The sequence below is a fragment of the Microcaecilia unicolor genome, chromosome 2, assembly GCF_901765095.1.
Source record: "Microcaecilia unicolor chromosome 2, aMicUni1.1, whole genome shotgun sequence".
Classification (NCBI taxonomy): Eukaryota; Metazoa; Chordata; class Amphibia; order Gymnophiona; family Siphonopidae; genus Microcaecilia; species Microcaecilia unicolor.
This window is the reverse complement of record NC_044032.1, coordinates 459,257,315-459,281,639: the sequence shown is the minus strand read 5'-3', so window position 1 is coordinate 459,281,639 and position 24,325 is coordinate 459,257,315. Positions and strand designations below refer to the sequence as shown.

At 40.9% G+C, this 24,325-nt stretch overlaps 1 protein-coding gene and 2 long non-coding RNA genes across 4 annotated transcripts in view; 2 read left to right on the top strand and 1 right to left on the bottom strand.

Annotated features, from left to right (window-relative positions):
• The first annotated feature begins 356 nt into the window (after positions 1 to 356).
• Positions 357 to 24,283, top strand: LOC115461261. Its single transcript, XR_003940678.1, has 3 exons — positions 357 to 830; positions 16,622 to 16,632; positions 24,270 to 24,283. It is a non-coding gene; the product is annotated as an uncharacterized LOC115461261 (long non-coding RNA).
• LOC115461262 lies at positions 5,416 to 8,113 on the top strand. Its single transcript, XR_003940679.1, has 2 exons — positions 5,416 to 5,476; positions 5,961 to 8,113. It is a non-coding gene; the product is annotated as an uncharacterized LOC115461262 (long non-coding RNA).
• PAIP2B (poly(A) binding protein interacting protein 2B) overlaps positions 8,264 to 24,325 on the bottom strand; it is a 69,461-nt gene continuing 53,399 nt past the window's right edge. For both annotated transcript variants that reach the window (XM_030190968.1, XM_030190969.1), the window contains exons 2-4: positions 20,993 to 21,144; positions 11,383 to 11,559; positions 8,264 to 8,752 (exon numbers count right to left, since the gene is read on the bottom strand). In XM_030190968.1, the coding sequence (XP_030046828.1) occupies positions 8,696 to 8,752; positions 11,383 to 11,559; positions 20,993 to 21,136 (378 nt within the window). In that variant the 5' untranslated portion in view covers positions 21,137 to 21,144 and the 3' untranslated portion in view covers positions 8,264 to 8,695. The remainder of the gene's footprint in view (positions 8,753 to 11,382; positions 11,560 to 20,992; positions 21,145 to 24,325) is intronic.

The window sequence follows — 24,325 nt, the reverse complement described above, 5'->3', positions numbered from 1 at the left end:
GAAGCAGATGAAAGCTTGTCTCTTCAACCAGGCCTTTAATGGAAGTAACTAACTTGTTAGTCTCACTCACAGACACGAGTGACTCAGGATGCACATACTGCAGCAGGACATGTTTATCTACTCCTACGCTAGCTAATACTTAATCACCTCTCTGACCTCTTGTATAACTTTCTTTAAATGTGTCCCCTTATTTTCTAACTCCTCTTACCTAACTATATGTTCCATCTTTGATTATACCTACACTATTAAAATGTTTTATGTATTGTGTTGACATTGTAAGTAGTATACTATGCCATACTTTGTGTTACTATTTGAATATTTTTACTGCTGTAATTGTCTATTGCTCATGTTTGATTTATTCTTACTGTACACCTCCTTGAATGAATTCCTTCAAAAAGGTGGTAAATAAATTCTAATAAATAAATAATCTCTATTATGTTAAGCAATTGTGGCCATGCCAGCTGAAAATTGTTGCCAATGAAAATCACATTCACCAAACATTCCATCATAAAAACACTGATCTAGTGTTTAGAACCTAAGCAGTTGGCCTATCCAAGTACAATATGACGTTTTTCGTACTGAACATACATGCAAGGCTTCAGGCTCCCAAAGTTGCAGCATTCTTGACACTTCACAGATGTTGTGGCAGTAAACTTTCCACTTCCATTTTCCCACTATCAAGCGCTGAATATTCAGATACAGTAAATACAAACATCAAATCTCAGTTAGTAGGAAAACCCCTACATCAGAAAAAGCAGTATAAAACTTCTCAGAATAGCACACTTGGGTTTACAAAGTCAAACGTGAACAGTTTGATCAATGGCAGAAGCGTCAAGGAAACACAGGTACTTTAGGTCATATGTTTTGAAACTACTTCCAACTGTACTGAGAGAAAAAGCATTTTTTCTGGAGGGGTGATTGGGTTTTGTGTTCACAGTAGAAAGGTTTCTTTTTAGATACACCATCCCTTGGGAATGTGGGGAAATCTGGCAAGTAGCCAATTAGGAAAGCCTGTTCTAAAGGGAAAAGTGTTTTGATTGCCTGAAGGAATACATATTCCCCTTCCTTCTAGCAAGGATAGCAGGTTTCATGCTTTAATTTGATGGAGAGGGTGATGACTGAAGGAATGTCCAGGTCAAAAACCTTTTGACTGTTTGGCCAGGATATTTAGATGCTGTGACCCAAAACTAAAGGTGAGGTGTTTAAAAAAAATAATGAATAAATGAACGGCAGGGCCCTTTTTCTGAAGTGCATTAAGCAGTTAGTGCACAAATTAGCATGCATTGTTACCACATGAGCAGTCATGCCATTGCAGTAATTCATGTATTAGTTGCATGCTGGGATGGGGGCAGGAACCAGGAAGAGAATGAGTGTGGACTGCATACTACAGTTAGCACACAGTACTTACTGGGCACTGCGACCTCTACAGTTAGTGAGGGTGTACTTAACACTTCAAGAGGCAGCATTAACAGGGCAATTCTATAATTGGACACTTAGTAGGAGCCTATTTCTATAAAGGAACATAGGCACCTACTTTCCTTTAGCACAATGGATATATGCAGAACTATAAGTTAGGCATGGGCACTTATTCCAGTCATGCTGGTGTAAGTGTTCATACCTAAGTGACAGATGCATGTTAACTTATAATATTCTGTAAGTTATGGATATAATGTTGCACCCCACCCAGACTTCCTCGATGTATGCCTATTCAGTATTTCTAATGAATTACACACATAATAAGCATACAAGGCTAGTGGTACGCTATAGAATTGCCCTACAATGCATCCACATTAATTGCTAACAGTCTTAATATGAAGTAAAGAATATTTCAAAGCTACAGAGCACATGCTAGACTCACCTGCAACATACAGCCATTACACTTAAAGCACATTCATTTATGCTCTCAAAGTGCAAAGAATTGTCACACTGTAGTAAAACGGCTCCTATGATCAAGGGTTGAGATTGATGTCTACTTAAGAAATGGAGAAGCCACATGCTTGGTAATTTCTACCCACTATAACTGTACAGCTTTGAAAATGGACTGTACCAGCAAAAGGGAGGAGGGTTTGAAGAGACACAGATGGTTATTGGGTTACTATTGTTGGTTCCATAAACCATTGTGCTTAAGGAATATCCAACTCCAAACTAAATGACAGTTGCAATGAGCTGACCTATCCTATCATCACAGTTTACCACTGGGAGGGTTGCATTTGTTGGTTACAGTTGTGTATTAATCAACATGTAAAAGTGAAATGATTTCGTACTGTGCAACTCAGCTATGCTTAGTTTTAAAAGAAGATTTAAATTAAAAAAAATAATGTTGCACATCTGTGAGAAAAATGCTTACTCATAATTGGTAACAATTTTAATCATCTGACAAAGATGATCTCTACCAAAGTTGTGATAATTCTGAATCTGAAGCTATACTTCATCCACAAACTGCCTTATACAGGCGTCTTCCACAGCATGTTGAGTAACACACCCATTTGAAGAGAGAGAGAGTGCGTGTGTGTGTGTTGGTGGGGGTGGGGGGGGGGGGTAGGGAGTATAAAAGGTTTCTTCTGAAACTTTTTTTTTCTTTTTAATATTCTCAATAACCCGTGCATTTCCTGTTCCAGATGCAAGTCTAAGCAAACATGAGGCATGGTGAGGTTCAACTACATCTAAGTCACACCTATGTATTAAAGCTTTTCTTCACAATCAACAGCAATTCTTTTTTTTTGGTAACTGATCACTTATGAATCAGCATCTATAATCCAACAAATGGCGCAGATGGTGTTTATAGGGTTGAAGAACTACCCATTATCATTCTTTGAGTTTTGTATATGCCTACTTTAAGTATTTGCTAAAACATACAATTTTCTAAATGTATAACACATTAGGAATGACTACTTTTCTAATATTACTTATTTGATACCACTATTTTAATATTTTAAGGTCAGTCACTGCAATACATTTCATGTCTATATCAACACGAGGGCTCTATTCATCTACTCAGGCTAAATTTTTCAGAACAAAACAGCTGCCTCCATTTCTCCTGCATGTTCAAAAAAATGTTTTTTTAAGTGAACTTTTATATTTTTACAATTTTTAAATTCCAAAAGGTGTGTATCCTTGATTATGGGTGCACCCCTTAACTCTTTCCAAGGTTCAAATTTCAGTTGCTCATACACTATTTCAGTGATTCCCAAATGTGATCCTGGAGGCACCCCAGCAAGTCAGGTTTTCAGGATATCCACAATAAATATTCATGAGAGAGATTTGCATGCACTGCCTCCACTGCAGGCAAATCTCTTTCATTAATATTCACTGTGAATATCCTGACAACCTGACTGGCTGGGGTGCCTCCAAGACCAGGTTTGGGAACCAATGGTCTATTTGATTCTGATAAAGATCAGCACAATAATATGTAGGTAGGTATGGATAAATATCCATGTAGTGCCATTTGCTCACACGATTAACTCTGATAATGGCCAAGAAAAATTTTTCAAATGCTTTTGCCCCTCAGGATTAGGGGGAAATGTGTATAACACCAACTCAATCTTACTCTGAACAAGATGTTTCTTGATTCACCATGGCACCTAAGTACAAGGAGAAAGTTTAAGGTTTATCCTTTTTTGAGACCTCAGTGCCTGCCCGATTCATAATTTAACCTTCTGGCACTGTTTAAGAATTGAACTCTATATCAGGTGCTGTTGGGTGAGCTTGGAGCAGGCTAGACAAAGCACTGCCCTCCTCCCTGTCCAGCCACATTGCTGTCTACGGTGACAACAAGGTCCGATGCCAGAAAAGCCAGAAAGAGAGAGACCGAAGGGCTCACCACACCTTTCACCTGCTGGAGACTGAGAATACTAAGACTTGCTAGGGATGAGCTGGGCTCTTATTGGTTCATGCAAGAATCATTGTTCTCAGTCTCCACCTGATGGAAGGCTTGCACATCCCATCAGTTCTGCTGGGCTGGTCTGGAGGGATGCTAAGGAAATAATTATTGTTATTATGCATAGAACTATAGTATGTGTGACAAAGGTGTGAAAAGTGAAATATATAAATAAATGAAATACATAACATGCTTATGGCACTTTTACGATGTTTCAATCTGCCTTGTTTCTTTTTTTTAAGTTTTGCGGTGTGCATTGTTCATTATGTGACCAGCTGTCACATATGAAATATTGGTCTATGGGAAAATTAGTATTATAGTGGCTTTTAAATCACAGTGTATTGGACACTCATCTGTTTATTTTCTTTTTGCTGCTTTACAGCAGTGCTGTTTGAAGGATTGTTGTCACATTTTTCTTTGTTTTTGCCAAGTTCATTTTTGGTAAGACAAGCAGATGTCAACACATATATTCATTTCTGGTCACTTATGAATACACATAAGTATGTTATATATCTCATTTGTTATATATTTCACACCTTTATGTGACATTATAGTTCTAAGCATAATGATTATCTGTCATTCATTTATTAATGGTCACTTCACTTATCAATTTTTATTATTCATTGTTATTTTATTAAGTTTAGTGCATGTAATCACACTGTATGATCAATGCATTTTTCTGAAATTATGGATGATCTCTTCACATACCTCATTGTGGCATAGAACACTTAGGGGTCCTTTTACAAAGTCGAAGTAAAAAGTGGCCTGCGGTAGTGTGGGCACGTTTTTTATGCGCACTGGGCCATTTTTTTATTATGGCTGGGGAAAAGGCTATTTTTCAATGGGCCTATGCTAATATTAAAACTAGAGCATGCCTATTTATGGCCTAAGCCCTTACCGCCACCCACTGACTTACTGGTAAGGGCTCACATACTGCCATTTACTGCCAGGAACACCCTGCGGTAGAAATTTATTTTCTACCAAGGGATTCGGCTTGTGTGCCAGAATCAAAATTACCACATGCTACCCCGGCAGTAGTGCAGATTGAGAATGTGCTACCTGCACGTTCCCACACCTTTGTAAAAGGTCCCCTTACTCTATGCAATCGATGTAAATTTACTAAGAGACCAGCACATCCTGTCACTTGTGTAACATTTTGATGAATTTATTTTTAAATTGTTTACATTGTATTTTAATATTGTGTCTGTCAGACCCCTGAGGGCAGTATGGTTTTACCGATCACAGCCCATGTCAGGTCTATCTAATTAAAGGACTTTCTATTGCTCCAGTTTTGAAGGCCCATGTACTTTTTTTTTTTTTTTTTTTGCTGCATGGTCACTCGCATCATATTGAATATTCTAATGAGTGCCTATTATAATGGCATTGTATCCTTCCATGCTTATGGTATCATTTGTATTATACAGACATTTATCATATTTGTTACATGTGTGGATTTGGAAAATTTAGGGTTAACATTTCTAGTCTGAAAAATGTTAGAAAATCACCAGAGAGGAATGTGCAACTCTTAGCTTTTCCACTGACCTTAGGAGAAGGTAAAATCAATGTGCAAGGTGCTATTGACAATTGTTTCTTTTCCAGGTCACATGCTGCTTAAAGAATGATAAGAAGGCATCTGTAATTGTTCTCTTTTCTTATCAAAGATTGAGAAAACATTATCTAAGACACGTGTTTTTCTGTCCCGAAAACTATCAGCTTTTAACGTAAAGTCCCTTTTTTAAAAAAGCTTTTTTTGCTGACCTATCGATTTCCTTGAATAGAACTGAATGATAGCCTCCCTGTCAGTTGCTTTCTATCAGGCTCAGAACATCACACTTGCAAGTGCTAGCATAAGGGGGAAGGGGGGGGGGGGGGGGGGGGGAAGAGCAAAAAAGTTGTTTCTGTACTATGTGCAAGGTGCAGGACAGTAGAGACTCCAGTTAATTCAATGCTCATAAGCTTTGAGCTGCAGCTCTCAGTCCCTGCTTAAGCAGATATGATAAGTGCCAGCCTTAAATACATCCTCAGACTCTGCCTCCCTCAGTCCTCTGATGCTCTCCTGCTTTATCTTTATAGAAAAAATGAGGATTACATGGGAGGAAGCTGTCTTATGCCTATATAATCTTGTATGCTCCCTTTGTCAGACAAGCAGCTCATGGGAAGAACCCCAACATCTAATTGTCAGTGGTCTGTCTCATGACCTTTCTTCTTGGCTGCAGCAAATATCCCTCTGAATAAAGATAACTTAAATGACCAATTTGCTTTAATGTGTTAAATAAGCAGCCTGAATCCACAAATGCTTGTCCTACAGTACTGTTAAATGTGTATATCTGATACTGTATCATGTTCAATTTGCCATTTCCAAGTTTACCTCATTGATTGTATACAGGCATTCAACGCTGTTGCATTGGATTATTCTGCTCCAGTTTATCTGCTTTACCCTTGTTGGCTGAGTTATTATAATTGACTCCTAAGGCAGGCACATTGTGCGCTGAAACATGGACTGCACTGAGTCCTTTTTTGACTGCTTTTAATAAACCACTGGTTTGGAACTTCATTGGTCTATCCCCTTCTTTTGTTTTTATTTCTGTGTTGTAACTGTTTGGGGGTTTCTTCTCCTTTTTTCCTGCATTAGGCTCTACATACAAAATTCTATGTTTGCTTATAGAAGCTGTTTTCAGACTATCCATATCAATGTTGTTATTCTATGTCACCAACATAACTTATGTACCTGAATTATAACTCACAATGAGCTCAAACTTGGAAAGGAGGAGAATTAAATATAAAATACAAATCCATTCTGCTAATCCTCAAAAAATTCTTGCTACAAACCACTCTATCATGACCACTCCGGACAGGTATCAAAGATCCAATTTAAATTATACCACCCAATGCATACCTCTTCGCCATAAAATACTGCTGCCTGCAACAATCTGAAGCAGGATCCAAGAAGAACTACAAGGAGTTGTGAAAAAAAAAACATGAAAAGCCTGTTGATGACCCATTAATACCAGAAATTTTGAGGCCTGTTGATGTTTGATGATGTTGTACAATGCCATGCTAGAGATTATGGGTTCAATTTTCAAGCCTGGCTTCATCTGGTAGCACCTGGGAGATTAAGGATACTGCAAAAGGCAGCATTCATAACATCTGAAGGGGTAGGATGCTCAGACATCACAATATTTACATGTGGCTGCCAAACTCAGAGTGCACATCTACTGGGCTCTAGTAAGCCAGAAATCTGAAGCCAGAGACAATAGCTCCAATGACTGGACTGAACTGAGAAACTATTAAATGGGGAAAAGTTCCTAGGATACCTGGGAATGAATGCATGGCACCACAGTCCCACAGAGGCAAGTTTAGATTGAGAGAGAAACTTTAGAGGAGGAAGAAGTTATCACACCAAAAAAAACAAAAAAAAAATCCTTACATATGATAATGAGGAATGTTAGAACATGACAGACTGGAAAAGTTGGGTATTTCAAAATATTTGATCTTAACTCTTGTCAGTTTGCTTTGTCTCCTGAAAACAGAAGCTTTTTTTTTTTTTTTTTCATTTTTTATTAAAAAGAATCTAAATTACCTCCAGATGTTTACAGCAGCATTTGTAATACATAGGACACACCCTTCTATATGGCAGTGGAAAGCAAAAACTGGAAAGGTGTAACAGAATTTAAGACTAGATGAGGAGGAAGCAAACACTGTCCCCATATGTTTTCCAAAGAAGCAAAGCTGCACCCCTCTATGTACCCCACCATGCAAACCAAATCCATGTTTGTTTCCAGCAACTCCAGGGCCCCAGAGAAGAAAATGAACTGCACAATACACAAAACAGCGGGCTCAAATGTTCATGGACTACATCTAGAAAGGGAGTCGAACCCACAGTAATTTCATTTATAAATCTTGGCAGCGTGCCATTTTTAAAAAATTTACTCCCCCCTCTGGGAAAAAAGAATCAAACCACATTGTCCCTGATTAATACCACTGTGTGCATCAGTCATTCTAGAGAAAGAAGGGTCACCATTTAAAACATTTTGAGACACTTGGCAATGTATCACATAAGCCTGATAAAGATATAATTAACTTTTTTCTTCTTATTTCTGAATTCCAACCAAGGAGAGATACCTTTACAGAATCACATTACTAAGCACAATACAAAGCCTCCCTGTCAGTTGCTTTCTATCAGGCTCTGAACATCACACTAGCAAGTGCAGGCATAAAAGGGGGGGGTGGGGGGGAGAGCAAAAAAGTTGTGTTTCTGTGTGTATGAAGCCCCACTCTGTTCCACATATAGGGGTGAAGGCAGTAGAGACTCCAGCTAATTCAATGCTCATAAGCTTTGAGCTGCAGCTCTCAGTCCCTGCTTAAGCAGATGTGACAAGTATCAGCCTTAAATACAACCTCATACTCTGCCTCCCTCAGTCCTCTGATGCTCTCCTGCTTTATCTTTATAGAAAAAATGAGGAATGCATGGGAGGAAGGAGGAAGGCAGGGGGGCATGATTTTATTTTAGAAGAATGTTTCAATAACTTCCTGGTTTTAATACAACAAAATCTTTGATGCCAAGATGTCCCTCAAAACAAAAAATGAAAAATTCCTGAAGTCCAGAAAGCATACTGCCCAAACATTATATGCTGAAAAGGAAGAAAAAATACTCAAAAAAGCTTGCAGAATACAATTTTCGCCTTAATGTTACTCGATTCACAGCGTCGAGTTCAGAATCTCTCTCCCTCCCCACCCTATTTCATCTTTGTGTAGCTTTGTCCAAAAAGCTTTAAGGACACAGTCTTTCTTTAAAAAGTAAAGGTTTTGCTGTAAGGTTCAGTACTTCACGCCTGGAATAAATTCCTTGGCATCAGGATTCAGATTGCTTTTGCTCTGAAATGAGAATAAGGGAGAAGACAAATTAATAAAGCAATAAAAAATAATTTTCTCCTCCCTCCTTCTTTTTACTAGTTTAAGCATTTTAATATTTTATATTAAGTCATTATAGGAGAAAGTAAAATAGTAAATGATGACAGAAAAAGACCCCATACAGTCCATCTAATCTGACACAAAAGGCTTATTTGTAATGGCCGAAGCACAGTCACATTCACTATCAATAAAATAAACCAACAATCCAACCATATGGTTAACTAAATATTTTACTCACTAATTTCAAACAAGTATCTTCCCCTCCTCCAATGAGATATACAGCATCACATTCATAGCACATGATCTGAGGTGATCTCTTTGCCATCCATAGAAGTTTGCCGGCACTGGCCTTTACTTCCCAATTACTGGAAGTGCTGAAGCCCACGACAATCCATCCTGTATGTCTTTGCTTGGCAATGACCTTCTCAATTTCTGGCGTTGCCATCTAAGGACCACTCCTGCCCATCATCACATGAACAGCTTTTTTTTTTTTTATTTCGACTTCTACCTGTTTAGGAATTCCCCCTGTTTTCCCATGCATTTTAAAAATTCTGTCACAGTTTTCGTCTCCACTCCACCTCCACTACCCTCTCCATGAAGTATTTCTTGATTTTATTCCTAAGTCTACCAACTTGCAACCTCAAGTCATGTCTACTATTTCTACCACATCTCTGTCTCTGGAAAAGATGTTTGTATATAAATACCTTTCAAGTATTTAAAAGATGGCACACAAGTCTTTTCTATTCTGTGCTGTGTTATTGCAACCGATTTCATAGGAGAAACCCCAGGTAAAAAATAAATCTTAGTTAATTCGGGTTAATGAAAAAGACAAGGAACCTGTACTACATTCTGAGGTAGTATAGAACAGACACCTCCCCCTTGCTTCTAAATTGCCATTTTAAGTTTTAAAAAATTTGGTATGTCATCAAAAAAATACCCAGTATAAAACCTTGTGTTTGATTTTCAAAGCTCTGTATAGAATTGGGTCAGAATACTTTGTGGGAAAAGTTTAGGAATTTTTCTACTGAATTTCTTTGTTCACAGCATGAGCTTTACCTCCACATCCCCCAAATGAGAAAATGCAAATTGGTCAGAACCAAGCTCAGCATTTACTTTTGTACCACCTGCATTAAAGAGTTGTCTTCTCTGAGGACTTATGCCTCTCAAGGAGATTAAGATTCAAATGGGCCTGAAAACCTTTTTAAAGAGGCTATCTGGTAGCCTGGTGATATAAAATGCTTACTTAGGATAAGTTACATGAAGCTTCATTTTATATTAAAAGGTTATTATATTAGCTTTAAGACCAGCAGCCTTAAAGGCTACTTGAAATTTAGTTTATATATTTGTTTATATTTAGCTCAAGTCCTTTCACTGGTAGCTCAAGGAAAGTTACAGTAATTTTTTTTAATTATTATCCCCAAAGGGCTACACAATCATGCTTGTACCTGAAGATTATTTCAGACAGACACAGGCCCTGAAGATTTAGTTTCACCTTGGCTCTCAAGTATTAAGAGTACCCTACTCAAGAGATATGTAGGACTTATGTCAGAAGTTCTGAAACTGAGGAGCAGGACCCCAAAGGGCAAAACCCCTGTTTGGGGTCATGACCTGAACAGGCTCTCCATAGTTGTATCCTTATTTTGCACCTTCAGGAAGTCACATGATCTTATTTGGCTGAGATCATGGGATCACAGCCACAAAAAAATGGTAAGTGCAGACCTATACCCTTATTTTGATATTTGTACAAACTACAGCTACTTCATACCATTTGCATTAAAATTTGAGACAGTGTGTGAGCAGGTAGGTGTACATTTTTGGATTTTTCATTATTTATTTATTGGGATTTATTAACCACCTTTATGAAGAGATTCAACATTTATATATTGTTTTACATTGCTGTTTGAAAAAAAAAAAGTCATTCTGTATTAATGACTATGGACTAGGAGATTATTTTAAATAAAGGTAATATTGATGGCTTCTCAGAATTAAAACAAATTACTTGTCTGTAAAGTGTCGCATTTTGTTATTTTCATCATGCCTGCAATTGTTGAGTTGAGGCTCTCAGGATCCCCTGTGGCCATAAGACAGTAGAAAGGGTAGCCAACAGCCAGCCAAAATGACCCCTAAATGTGGGGAAATTTTGGCCGGCAGTTAATGATAAAGACTGTTGCTAGAGTTTGTGTGCATTCTTTATTAAGAGAGGTTTTCCAAGGCAGCATGAGAAAAGGACTATCCAATTAGATGACCAGGTTTTAGAACAATTTACCTGAAATAGGTTTTTTTTTTCTAAGTATCCATGATGAACAATGTTTGTGGGCCACTGACATTTCCTGATGAAAATTAAACCAACTTTTTGCTTTTATGGCAAACTGTTTTGGACAATACTCGTTCTTACATACATGGAAACATCTGATAAGCATGGCCTGCATTCCCTCTCAACTGACAATCAGCTAATTTAAGATATGCTTCCAATAACAGCACAAAGTTCTTCAGTCTAAGTACAACAGTTCTGCTACAATTTATTCTTCCTGTATTTGCCATGTAACACACTGTGCAAGTGCGTGCAAAAGATGAGAGAGTTCAAGAGTTTTTACCAAAATGTCCTCTGAACTGTGACCATCGCTGACTGTGAGCCCATTTAACTGCTGCTGCAGCTGTCCAACTCCCTGTGGCAGGTCCCGCGATGGAATGAACCAGTCCTGGTCTTCTTCATCAAGCATTTCCTGGAAACAACGATCCAGGAACTCCTGCTCCTGCAGCTCCTCTTCAACCTACAGGAACCAACACTGCACACTATTGGTCTGCCAATGCCAGGGAGCTTCTGCAAATTTAGTCTCTCTCACCATGCAAATATACTGTAGCTATGCCCTATGACATACAGATAATGAACTAAGGTAGTCGACCCCACCTCATTCAAAAAATCTGGGCATTCCAGATTCTAGAAAAAAAAAACTAGCGGAAAAAATTTTTTTTTTCCCTTCCCTGATAATTTTGTTTCTTAAGTCAGAGTCATCCCCAACAGCTCCACAAGCAGTGTGGCCTGCACAGGGCTCAAGGGAGACAGTAGAGGCTGACTGAATTTTGTTTACAGTGCTAAAACTAGCCCAAAACCCTTTTTCTGCGCCTGGTTTAATTTCTGGCTGAAAATGACTGTGTTCAAAAATTTGTTTTATCCCATTTGTCTCCCCTCTCCCACCCCCCAAATAAGAGCTGCCCCTCTCCCGGATCACCACCACGCCCCCCCCCCCCCCCCCCCAGGATCTAAGCATACAACCTCTTGTGGTCTAGGGGTGTAGCTGGGGCAGGAGCGCTTCCCACTTACTCCTGCTCATTCCAGCTCTGCTCTCAAAATGGCTGCAACAACCAGAGAATCTTTCCTGACCCAACTATACACTACTAGGTAGTTTGAGGGGAGGGGGGCAACTCTTTATATTCCATTTTTTTGTACAGTGATTGAAAGTAATGCAGTTATGATCTTACACAATAGTTTATATGATAAACAAGAGTGCTCCAAATAAATGCTTTTGATACAAAATTTTAGCAGTAATTTAAGTCTGTAAATTTGGGATGTTCCTTAAGAATTAGCCTCTCTGTGGAGTTACGATATCAGCTGTCACCGAGTATGCTGCAAAGTTAGCCATTATAAAAGCACCATGGCTTTTAGTTTCAGTTTTCATTAGCTGCGGTACATGTATATGGCAGCTATTGTGCTTGGAGGGAAAATAGGAGTTGGCACCCAAGAAAGATCTAGGTGTCATCGTGGGCAAGACACTAAAATTTTCAGCCTACTATGCAGCGCCACCCAAATAAAAAAAAAACAAACCGAATGCTAGGAATTATTAGGAAAGGTTTAGAAAATAAGAAAGAATACTAAAATGCCTCTGTATCGCTCCACAGTGCAACCTCAGATCTTGAGTATTGTGTACAATTCTGGTTGCCATATCTCAAAAAAGATCTAGTGGAATTAGAAAAGGTTCAAAGAAAGGTAACCAAAATGATTAAGGGGATGGAGTTCATACGAGGAAAGGCTTAAGAGGTTAGGGTGTTCAGCTTGGAAGAGACAGCCAAGGGGGGATATGTTAGAGCTCTACAAAATCCTGAGTGGTGTAGAGCTGGTAAACATGAATCAATTTTGAAAGAACAACAGGTACTAAGACTAAATGACATTCAATGAAGTTACATGGTAATACTTTTAAAATGAACAGGAGAAAATATTCAACAAATAGTTAAGTCTTGGAGAAAACATGCATAGTCTGCTATTGAGATAGAAATGGGGAAGCCACAGCTGTCCCCGGGATTAGTAGCATGGAATGCTGTTACTATTTGGGATTCTGCCAGGTACTTGTGACCTGAATTGGTCACTGTTGGAATCAGGATACTGGGCTAGATGGACCATCACTCTGGCTATTCTTATGTTAAGACCTTTAAGTAATGCAAGAAGCCTCAGGAATTTGGCTTGTCCGTCTCTGAAAAAGCTGGAATTGCATCACCTGATTTAGATGAAAAGGGCAAACTATCTTCTGAAGAAAGGATAGTAAACATTCTAAAGAAAACAGTCGGCCAAAAGACAAGTTAGGATCTCTGCAAGAAAAGAGCCTGAAATTCAGATGCTCACCTAGCCAAACAAATGATCACTATAACAGTCTCTTTTCAATGACAAAGCCTTCAGCAAAGAATGCTTCAACAGCTCAAACAGCTGCTTGGAAACGGCTCTCAGGACCAAATTTTGGCCCCAAAGCAGCACCAGCCCTTGCAAAAAGCCAAATGTACCTACCTGGCTGCACAAAATGACACAAATCTAGCTGCAAAGCTAGAAAAAAGATGCAACCTGAACTTTTGAGAATTAAGGACTAGGCCCTGGTCAAGATCCCATTGTAAAATGGCCAGGATTGATAGCAGATCCACATACTTCTGAAAGACCTGCTCCGTACACCAAACTTCAAAAGCCAACCAAATGCAGACACACCAGAGACATGGAAGATGACCAACAAGCCCGCAGCAAGGTCACTATGACAGAGGGATGGGTAGCCTCTTTGCTTCAGTTAATGCCTCTGATGGGTCAAGCTGTAAGCCAGAAGTGAACCATATCCTCCATGAGGACCAGTTCTTACCACAGGAGTTCAGGTCCCCTTGGAAACAGAACTGGGGACTCCACCAGCAGCCACACAATATCAGTATACCATGACCAACAGGGCCAATCCGGTGCTACCATGATCATCAGACACAAATGCTTTGCCACTTTTCAAAGGACCACCCTATGAGGTTGAAACAAACAATGCCCCATGAGCTACTAGGATCTGAAAGTCTGAGGAACTCCATTTCCCACTCGCCTGGATCCAGGTGTACCTGCTGAAAAAAAAAATCCACTTGAACATGGTCTACTCCCAATATGTGAGCTGTCGAGTTTGCCACTAGATGGCATTCTGCCCAGGAACAAATCCAACCCATCTACAGAGCCACCGCTGCACTTCTGGACCTGCCTTGCTTGTTGAAGTATGCAACTGTCATTGCATCATCCAACAGCACCCTGATCACCTACCCTTGTAGGAGTGACTGGATCAGCTGCAGCACTAGGTAGATGGCCCTGGCCTCCTGATAAATGATACTGCAGGCAATCTCCTGCAGAGATTAATGTCCCTGTGTGACACAGTGAGCAACCCAGCCAACCAGACTCACATCTGTGATTAGCACCAACCAGTCTACACCCTTGAATGGATGGTCTGGAAAGTCCCAGCATGCCAGATCTAGCTTCAAGCTCCTGCTGGCCGAAAGCTAACCCTCAAGCTGATGGGAGATTGCAGGCAATCTCCTGCAGAGATCAATGTCCCTGTGTGACACAATGAGCAACACAGCCAACCAGACTCACATCTGTAGTCAGCACCAACTAGTCTAGGGGGTTCAGAGGACCTCCCCTGAAAGGAATGGTCTAGACAGTCCCAGCATGCAAGATGTAGCTTCAAGCTCCTGCTGGCTGAGAGCTGAAGAGGTTCAAGCTCTGGAACTTGAAGTTCAAGTTGCTGGGACTTGGGAGACCAGAACAACTACAGTGCCCACTAAAAGTCTCTCACATGGGCTGTTGCCCAGGGCAATACTTTGAGCATCACTGCTATGTAGCCCAGGAGTATTCAGATAGTCCCAAACCTGGAGTGCCTGCTGCACGCACAACCACCTTTTCTTCACCAAGAGCTTCAGCATATTCTCTTGAATTAGAAACACCATACTACACTTGGTGTCAAATTCTGAGGTACTCTAACCTCTGAGGGGGTACTAGCTGACTCTTGGCACACTTCAGTAACCAGCTTCAGTGCTCAAGCAGCCACACCACCTGAGATATTGGCAGCTTCGACTCCACCTTGGAATTGGCTTGGATCAACCAAGTACAGATGCAAATGAACACCCTGCTTGTGCAGGTGCACCATCACAACTACCATGATGTGAGCATCCAAAACTGGAAGTGATGACCCGGAACACAAATGGTTGTGCAAATTCCAAAATGCAGGGTACCCAGACCACATTTCCCCAGAACCCATTGGTCTGAACAGATAAGGATCCACTCCTGGTAAAAGAGGGCATGAAAGGACCTAAATGTCCCTGAAGGAGGCCCATGAATCCTCACTGGGAAACCTTGAAGTGGCCACGGAGGAAGAGAGTCCTTCCCTTGCCCTTTAAGTCCCTAAAAAGGCCATGCCTTCTGACCTCCCAATTCTGGACCAAAGAGGGCTTTCCTATTCTACCAATACCATACCCCACCCTTAGAACATTTCCAAAAGACCATCTCCCAAAATCCAGACTTGGTCCTGCCCTCAACGGTGAGTAGGGTGAGCCTTGCCCAGGACAAAAAGTGACAAAAAAAAGGTAGCTTACTCAAAAAGGACCAATGCCACAACCATGGTCACAGCTACAGCTACCAATGTGCTGCTGCCACCTCCAGAAATACGCATGAAGCCAAACAGCATCCACCAAAAGGCTGTCCTAAACTTCAACAACCTGGCAACCTCCAGTGAGGTAGGAAAATGAAGTATCCACACAGAAGAAAACGGCATGCAACTGCCACTGATAGAAGCCTGTACGTTAAGTGCTGATGCTTTAGTCTTGCTTGAGAAACTACTCCACTTTGTGATCATGAGCATCCTTAAGGGCTGAGCTGCTCTGAACCAGGACTGTAGTCTTTCTGGTGACCACCATCACCAGACAGTTCACAGTAGGGAGATAGCAAGTTCCTCCTGATGAACAGGACAGAATCTGCCCATGAGTTTCGTGTCAGGAAGAACTCCATCCTGCATCTTCCACTCCACTAACACCATCTGGAAGACGGCATGATGAAATAGGAAGGCTCAAGGTGGTTTGCCAAGACATTCATGAATGGGATTCCCCATCTGTAGGCTCCTCTCAGATGGGCACAGAAATGTGGAAGATGAAGAGACCTGCTCAATTAAGGAAGCAAATTCTTCCCTATGAAAGGACCACACCACCAGAAGTCCTCAACCTTCTCCAGCTCCACTCTGTCAAAGGAAGCATCCCCCAGGAGAAAACCACTGTCCTCTGCATTGTCTATACCCATGTCCTCTGGAGGACAGAGGCAAGATTAGCTGTCATTCATGACCAGATCTCTCACTGAGCTGCCTGACCCACTGGAAAACCCTGGGTGAGGGAAGTCCCCCCTCCTCCTCAAGAAATTTGGTCCTCAGAAGGACCACCCCCCCCCCCCCCCCCCCCATACACACTAGAACTAACACCCTTAAACTCCTCTGCGGCCATTCCAAAGCAATTAGTTAGGCTTGTAACATGGGGGCACCCTCTAATAATCTTTGAAAACTTTTTTTTTCCTTAGAGACCTAGGTTTAGTAGGGTGACCTCTTAATATGCATGCTTTGAGTTCTTCCAACATATGGGCTTTTGCATTTGTAATTTTTTTTAAAATCCTTTTTCTCCCCTTCCTCCTCCCTCATTTTCTTTTGCCCTTTCATCTTCTCTACTGTCCTCTTTTTTCCCTTTTCCTCCCACCCATTTTGTCAGTTTTAATGGCCTCTTTTTTCTTAGATATCACTGAGGACATGTTTTTCTTTCAAAATTAACATCTAATGCAGCAATTTTCAACTTTTTTTTTTATTTCACAACACATTGACAAGATGCAAAAATTGTCAAGCACACCATCAGTTTTTTAAGGATATATATGTTACTTAACAAACAAGTATTAAGAATACGTTTAAAATTCAATAATTACATTTTTATCATAGTTATTTTTATAGTTGAATATTCTTATTGAAGACAAGTTGGCAAAAGGGCAACAAAACAATTCAAACATAACAAAATTAGCCACAAACCATTCAAAAACATGGAAGGCACCACTCAAGAATATTGATTCTCATATCCTCTGAGCCATAGCAAAATAAAACTCCACTACTAAGCACATCGTGAAAAAATACAAAACCTGAAAAAAATCCTAACAAACATGTACAAATATGCCATACAACAGTAGCACTATTTCCTATGATTCAAATAGCAAGAACCCTACATATGAATAAGGCTCCGTTCCTGGGCCACTGTGGACGCCGACCCACATGTGAGAACAATCAGCCTGCTGTCCTCGGAGAATACCTGCTATAGGTAAGTATCTTCACTTTTCCAGGGGTTTTTCAGGTACAAACCACTGGAGACCCTACTATTCTCAAAGGCGTAGGGGCTCTCCTGCATCGTGTCCTTCCTGTAGGCCCAAAGCTCTTGCTCCTGTCTGAGGCAACAGAAAGCTCAAAAGTCAGGGTCTGCTCCCTAGTCAAAGCAGGGGATGTGCTTTTGACTGGCTACAAGAGAGAATATCTGCAGTCAAAGTAACTATCCCAAATTGGATAGATGGGAGGGTCTAACAGTTTCATGGATGGGAAGAATTCACGCAATAAAGATGACGTTATTGCCCAAACTCCTATACCTATTTATGGCACTGCCGATACCAATCCCTAAAACATTCTTCCAGCAATTGAACAGAAAAATGTTTGCGTACATCTGGAACAAACGGCCACCTAGGGTTTGCAGACAAATGATGTTTCAAAGGCCGGCTCAGGGAGGGATGGGAGTTCCCAATTTTGAGCTGTACTACCAGGCAGCCCAGTTACGTATATTGGCGGATTGGGACCCCAACATTACTAAGAAGTGGTTACACTGGGAAAGGGCGTGGCTAGGAACACGCTTCTTGGGGGATAATCTGTGGACATCAGAAAAAGAAATACAGGCTATAATAAAGCGGGTGCCCATGGGGATAGGTCATCTGCTTCATACATGGTTACTAATACGTAAAAAGGCCTTCCCAGAAAGGAAATACTTCCTTCAAATGGCGATCAGAGGAGCACCGGGCTTCCCTCTAGGGGGGTCAGAAAAGATATACCAACAATGGGCATTTAAAGGTTTATATAAATTCGATCAGCTATGGGCTCGGGGGAGATAAAAGATTTTACAGAATTACAGGAAGAACAGGGTCTGGAAAATAGAGATTTAGTGTACTACCACTGCTTGAGAAATTATATTCAGAGAAGGGCGAGGGAAGAGTTAGAACTTGCTGAAACAAGGCTTGAAAGGGCGCTGAGAGGGGGGAGGAGGAAGAGGCAGTGTTACTCGGCTTTATAGAGCTTTGCCGCTCCTCTCGACCCCGCAGGAGTTCTATACCGAGAGATGGGAAGAAGCATTACAGACGAGATTCATCCCGGAGTGGTGGACTTGTAGCTATAGATATATGCTGAAACCCTCCATCGCCCAAGCCCTAGTAGAAAATGGTTATAAAATAATATATTGGTGGTATTACACACCGGAGAGATTACACAAAATTTATCCCCAGGTTCCTGTGGAATGTTGGAGAGAATGTGGTGGCCAGGGAACATTTCTTCATATATGGTGGGAGTGCCCAAAGGTAAAGGTGTACTGGACACAGATAATAGAACTGGTGAAAAAAGTAGTGCAGGTGGACTACCCATGTCAAGCAGAAACATGCTTATTGCATTCAAGGCCCCGGAAAAGCAAGAAATATAGTCATAAATTAGCAATACACTTCTGGGTAGCCGCAAAAATGGCACTGGCGAAAGCTTGGAAACAAGTAGCAACACCCAGCATTAAGGAAGTGTTGAATAGAGTAGAATACCTACACTTGATGTCGAAATTGACGGCCTTGAGAAAAGGCCAGATGCATATCCATCAAAAAATATGGCAGGTGTATGAAAATGTAAAACAAAATTTATTATGACTCCATGGCTGAAGAGGAAAGGGGAGGGAGGGGGGGTAAGGTCGGGTGGAATAAGTTTTGCTGTGGATAATGTTACAGATGGGGATCAGAGATGTTGGTTGTAAAACATATAAGTATGTGTACTTAGTTGGTGGTGTATGTTCTATATGTTAGAACTGTTATGATAAAAATAAAAAACACATTAAAAAAAAAAAAAAAGTAACTAGCCCAGATGGCCTACCAGTAGGGAGAAGGCTGTGTCAATGCAAAGCTGAGTGAGTGCATGGGCTTCCAGGATCGGCTGAACTGACATTGGATCCAACATCCTCTATGCCACAGCATCGCGTTGGGCTAAAAATCATCCCAGCTCCTCCTGGAGCATGGCCTGGATCAACTCCTTGGTTACAGGCCCCACAAAGGCAGAGGCTTAATCAGCATGATTAAACCCACAGAAGGTTTTTGGGCTATAATGGAAGACAAGGACCCAATTCCCTGGAGGGGGAGCGGCCCTCATAACAGGGGCGCATTCTCAATTGTTGAAGCCACTAATGCTTAGGGGAATACAGCTAAGACAGCCAGCCAAACCAAAGTCTCTTTTTTTTTTTTTTTAGGTTACCTGGCGTTGCAGAGAGCCTTGGGAGGGGAGCCCAAAGGGGTGAAGGCAGAGGAGGGAGGGATAAGGACCCTCAATCCCTTAAAAGCAAAGGCCCCTTGAGGACCTAGCCTAATGACACATCAAGTCAATGCCCATAGCTCCATTCGCTACTGGAGTATATCTGTGGACTGGGGGGACCCTGGGAGCAAGGCCCTTAGGATCTACCACAGAGCAGCCTGGGACCTGCCGCAAAGGGAGCCCACATAAAATTAATTCTCCCCCCCCCCCCCCCCCACTACTTAATTCTATAGGAGGAGGAGGAGGAGAAAAAGAAAAATGACCCATAGGAACCTATGTCAAACCACTGAGTGAAGACACTTGAGCTAAAGCTCAGGGCTATAAAGGGGCAGCAAATTCCTCCAGGTTCAACTAAGAGAAGGATCGTAATCAAACTCCTGGGAGACTACACCAACCTCTACCACTAGACACATATCACAGTGTGTGTCAAACTCCTACTGCATCAGTCTGGTCTGCATCATCTGCTGGAGGCAGAGAAATACTGAGAAGATCCTGGCTGCACCTCCTATTATACTGACGATGCCATTAGAATCTTTAGGGGTTTTTTTTTCCCTGCTTCCATCTGCAGGTGACCCACTATCCTGGATAGGTCTAGCAGAACAAATATATCTGCATAAATAAAATAATTCATCTAAACTGTGTCAGCTTTTTTCCCCAAAGATGCCAACTACCTATTAAAGGGGGGGAAAAAAGGGAAAATCAATTGTGACCACCATATTTAATTGGCCTCATTTGAACTTGAGTACCATCACGGCAGGAGCACCCAAGAACCACTCCTCCTCTCCCCACTAGAGACCAAGGAGTGGGGGGGGGGGGGGAATTCAGGTGGGTGGGAGATAAAGGCACTTGATCCACCCTACCAGCCTCTTTATCAGACAGCAGGTCCAACTTGGGGCCCATTACGCTATTGTTGCAGCCAGGAAACTACATGTATTTGAAGACATCTTTCTAGTATTTTACAAAAAGCAATTTCCACATTCAGCACAGCCTTTTGTAAAAGGCTGGGGGGACTTAATGTGTCTTGATCTGAACATCTCAATTCCCCTCCTCTCAACTGCCTATCTAAAATGGGCCTTAAATGTTTAATCACATTTCTATCTCCTTTGCCACTTTATGACAGACTACAGCACTACACGGCACTTGTAATATTTTATGCAAACATGAGCTTAGGTTACAAGCACAAATTAAGTCTTACTAGATTTTCCTTTACAACTGATACCTTCTCCTTTGGTACTGTGTCTTATCCAACATGGATATACTGTATACTGTTCATTAATGTGAATCTTTCCCTTACAAGCATAAAACAAACATTTAGTATCTTGACCTGTCTGTTGAAATCCTCTTCATTCTCCATCCACATGTACTCAGCAAAAGGGTTGGTTTCATTCTCATCATGTCCATTCACTACCTGGTCCTCTTTGGATTTGTTGTTGGATGTTGTAGTGCCAACATCTGAACCATTCATCATTACTGAATCTAATAGGAAATTAGGAAAATGGAAAGAGGAAAAAACAAAAAGCATATGTTATTAAAAAAATATAAATATATCAAAATCAGGCATCTCTGTGACCAGCACTCAACCAGGCTACATCATGTTTTGCACCTTCAATTAGTGAAACAAATTCCAAACATTCTATACATATGCATATACATCAGCACCATTTTTAAAATGCTACTTTTAAAAAACTCTTATAAACAGCAGATCAAGTTTAAGCACAATTCTCTGCTTGCTATTACTTCACAACCACATGCCAATCTAGAAAGGAATGTGTCATATATTCTGGTAATACAATCATGGCCCTGAAAACAAATGCAAATTGAACATTTGACCATAAGAGGCCAGTGGGTCCTCTTGGTCTTTTTCAGGGCTGTTGTCACTCACATTTCACTAGCAACCTATTGTTTTGCACTATTCCAGCAAGAATGGAATCTACCCTTGGGGGCACTGTTCTAGATTTCTACCTTTATCCTTTAGTCAGATTCAAATTTTTTTAATAAGCTCCTCTGTAATCCGTACAATCATTTTAAACTATCGGTCTCTGACTCTACAGTCGACTTCCCTTGTGACACATAACTCCAGAACTATTAAATTGATTTTCCGCTCACTGTAATATAATTAAGTGGTATATGTGCAAAACAAATATACAATTCAGATACTTAACAAATGCACTTCATATTGATGAAATAAGCAACACATGAAAAAAGAAAACAATCACTTAGTTTTTTTCCCCCCTGCACAGCAAATAGTTCTTTACCTCTCTCAACTCTTGGAAGAAAAGCATTCAATAATAAGAACCAACATAGGAACAGGCAAAGCACTGTACTATGTAGATAGCCTTTTTGGGATGGGAGCACTGGTTTATCATTTCAATCTTTGAAAGAATCCCAGGAATGAGGGATATGTCAGAGAACTCAATGTCTCCGATGTCAAAACCACCAGAGAATCCACAAGGATTTCTCTTGGAATAATCTCCTGTTTGCCATTAGAGAGAGCCTTGATAATACTGGGGTATTCTGGATACCACTTCCCTTCAGGGGTGTTCATGTAGACAATACCTTAAAGCACCTGAAGCGTAAAGCTCCTGCTTCTACTCTCTAAAGATTCAGAACCTCTGTTAGGTCCTGAGATATCTTTTTAAATACATTTCAAAAGTTAGAGAATACCAAGTACCCAGAGTCCTGCACATTCTGCCTATTGAGGCGCACTTTGGAAGAAAAGTAAGGAGGGAGAATATACTAAAGACCTAGTCTTTACACACAAAGCCTCTACTAACCCTAAAGTAAATTGCTATCCTTTCAATAAAGTGAAGTTACTCACCTGTAGCAAGTGTTCTCAGAGGTCAGCAGGCCAAGTATTCGCACATCTGGGTGAAGTCATCCAACAGAACCGAGTGAGGATGCTGACTAGCGAGATTGTAAAAGTTTCTAGCAGCATCCCACTACGATGCACTAATGCCTTCCCACTCGAAGCGTGGGTTCCTCAGTTGTGTTAAATAGCTAAAGAATAAAACTCCAAAGGGAAGTGGGACAGTATGTGAGAATACTTGATCTGATGTCCTCGAACACGTTACAGGTGAGTAACTTCACTTTCTCAAGAAGTCAAGCGAGCCATCCATATTCTCACATCTGGGAATCCCTAGCTACCAGGCTCACCAAATATAACAACGCTAGGACAATAGGGAATCGAAACATTGAGGCTAGAGAATGACACAGGGACGGGGAGACGCAGGTAACCACAGAAAACTGTGGTAAATCCACAGTAACTGGAAAACTGTGGCAAGAATTATCGTGGATGCAGAAGTGGAAGTGTTTACCCTACCACAGGAAGGGTAAAAACTTTGTTTTATCATGTGGCATGTTCCTTCCGGTTCTGGTGCCGCATGTTCTCATCAACTCCTCTCAAAGCAACCGATGGACCGCCTCTTTTCATGATCCCTATGCCTTCCCTTCCACTCCCCACCTTCCAACTATAGATGTTACCTCTGAAGAGTACCACCATTGGATTCTTCTTCTGGATATATCGTCCGCCACTACTGCAACACAGCTAATAGCATGCCACACAGCTAAATAGCATGCCACAAAGGTGCACCATTTTGTGGCAACAGTGGCGAGTAGTGGTGACGGTAAGTGAGTAGTGCATGCAAGTCAGGGTGATTATAGCAGATCACATCATACTATTTTGTACAACAGACTAGTTACAGTGTCTGTGAGCACTGAGCACCCCTAGATCATAAGGACGAAGCCAGAAAGAACATAGTTAAGTGAGAGCCAACAGACTACAGTGCAGGTATAAGCTGAAATAAATCCTCCTGCCATAAGTCTCTCTGCGCCATGTGTGTCGGGCTCAGCCTCAGACATCCCCGACCCTGAGCAAACAAAACAAAGCAGAGATAGTCCAGAGAAAAGGAGATCTCAAATTCAGCCACAAATGAAGTTTATTAGAAAATGATATACGAAGCTAAAAAAAAAAATAATAAAAACAATAATGCATAACAAAAATTCACCAATATATTACCAAACGCACAATGCTTCATTAACAAAGCATAACGGTGCAAACTGCCTACAAACAAAACATATGTGTATGTATTTTTGACCTTGAGCCAGCTGCTCCTACATTCAGGTGACAGAAGCAATCCTCCGCTTGCATTGTTGCCCCTGCCCTCCCTATGGCACAGCAATGGAAGCAGAGGATTGCCTCTGTTATCCTCTTCTGACTAGCTGTCACTTTCAAATTCCTATCCATAAGTTTGCATCACATGGAGTCAAAGATCCAAAAAGGACCTTCCTTCACCAAAGAAAATAAACGCTGGCTAGGAAGCTGAAGTTTCGCATCCTAATCCCTAAAGCTACCAAGAGAGCTGAAATGACTGAAGTAGTTTAAAAGAAAAGAAGTGAAAGTATTTATGTCCCTCCTGTTTTTTGCTATTATTGCATATGTGGCACACTGAATGGTTTCTGATCTTTAAACAAAATGTAATATTGGACAAAAGGGAACGAGTAAACAGTTTTAAATTCAGGGATAAAGTTATTCAACACCCATATCACCCATGTCTTTTTACTCAACCAACTCACCAAATTTCAATTAGATTCAGCTGATTGAGCACAGCCAAACTTGCTGAATCTAACTATATATTAAACCTTACCACAAAATGCTATG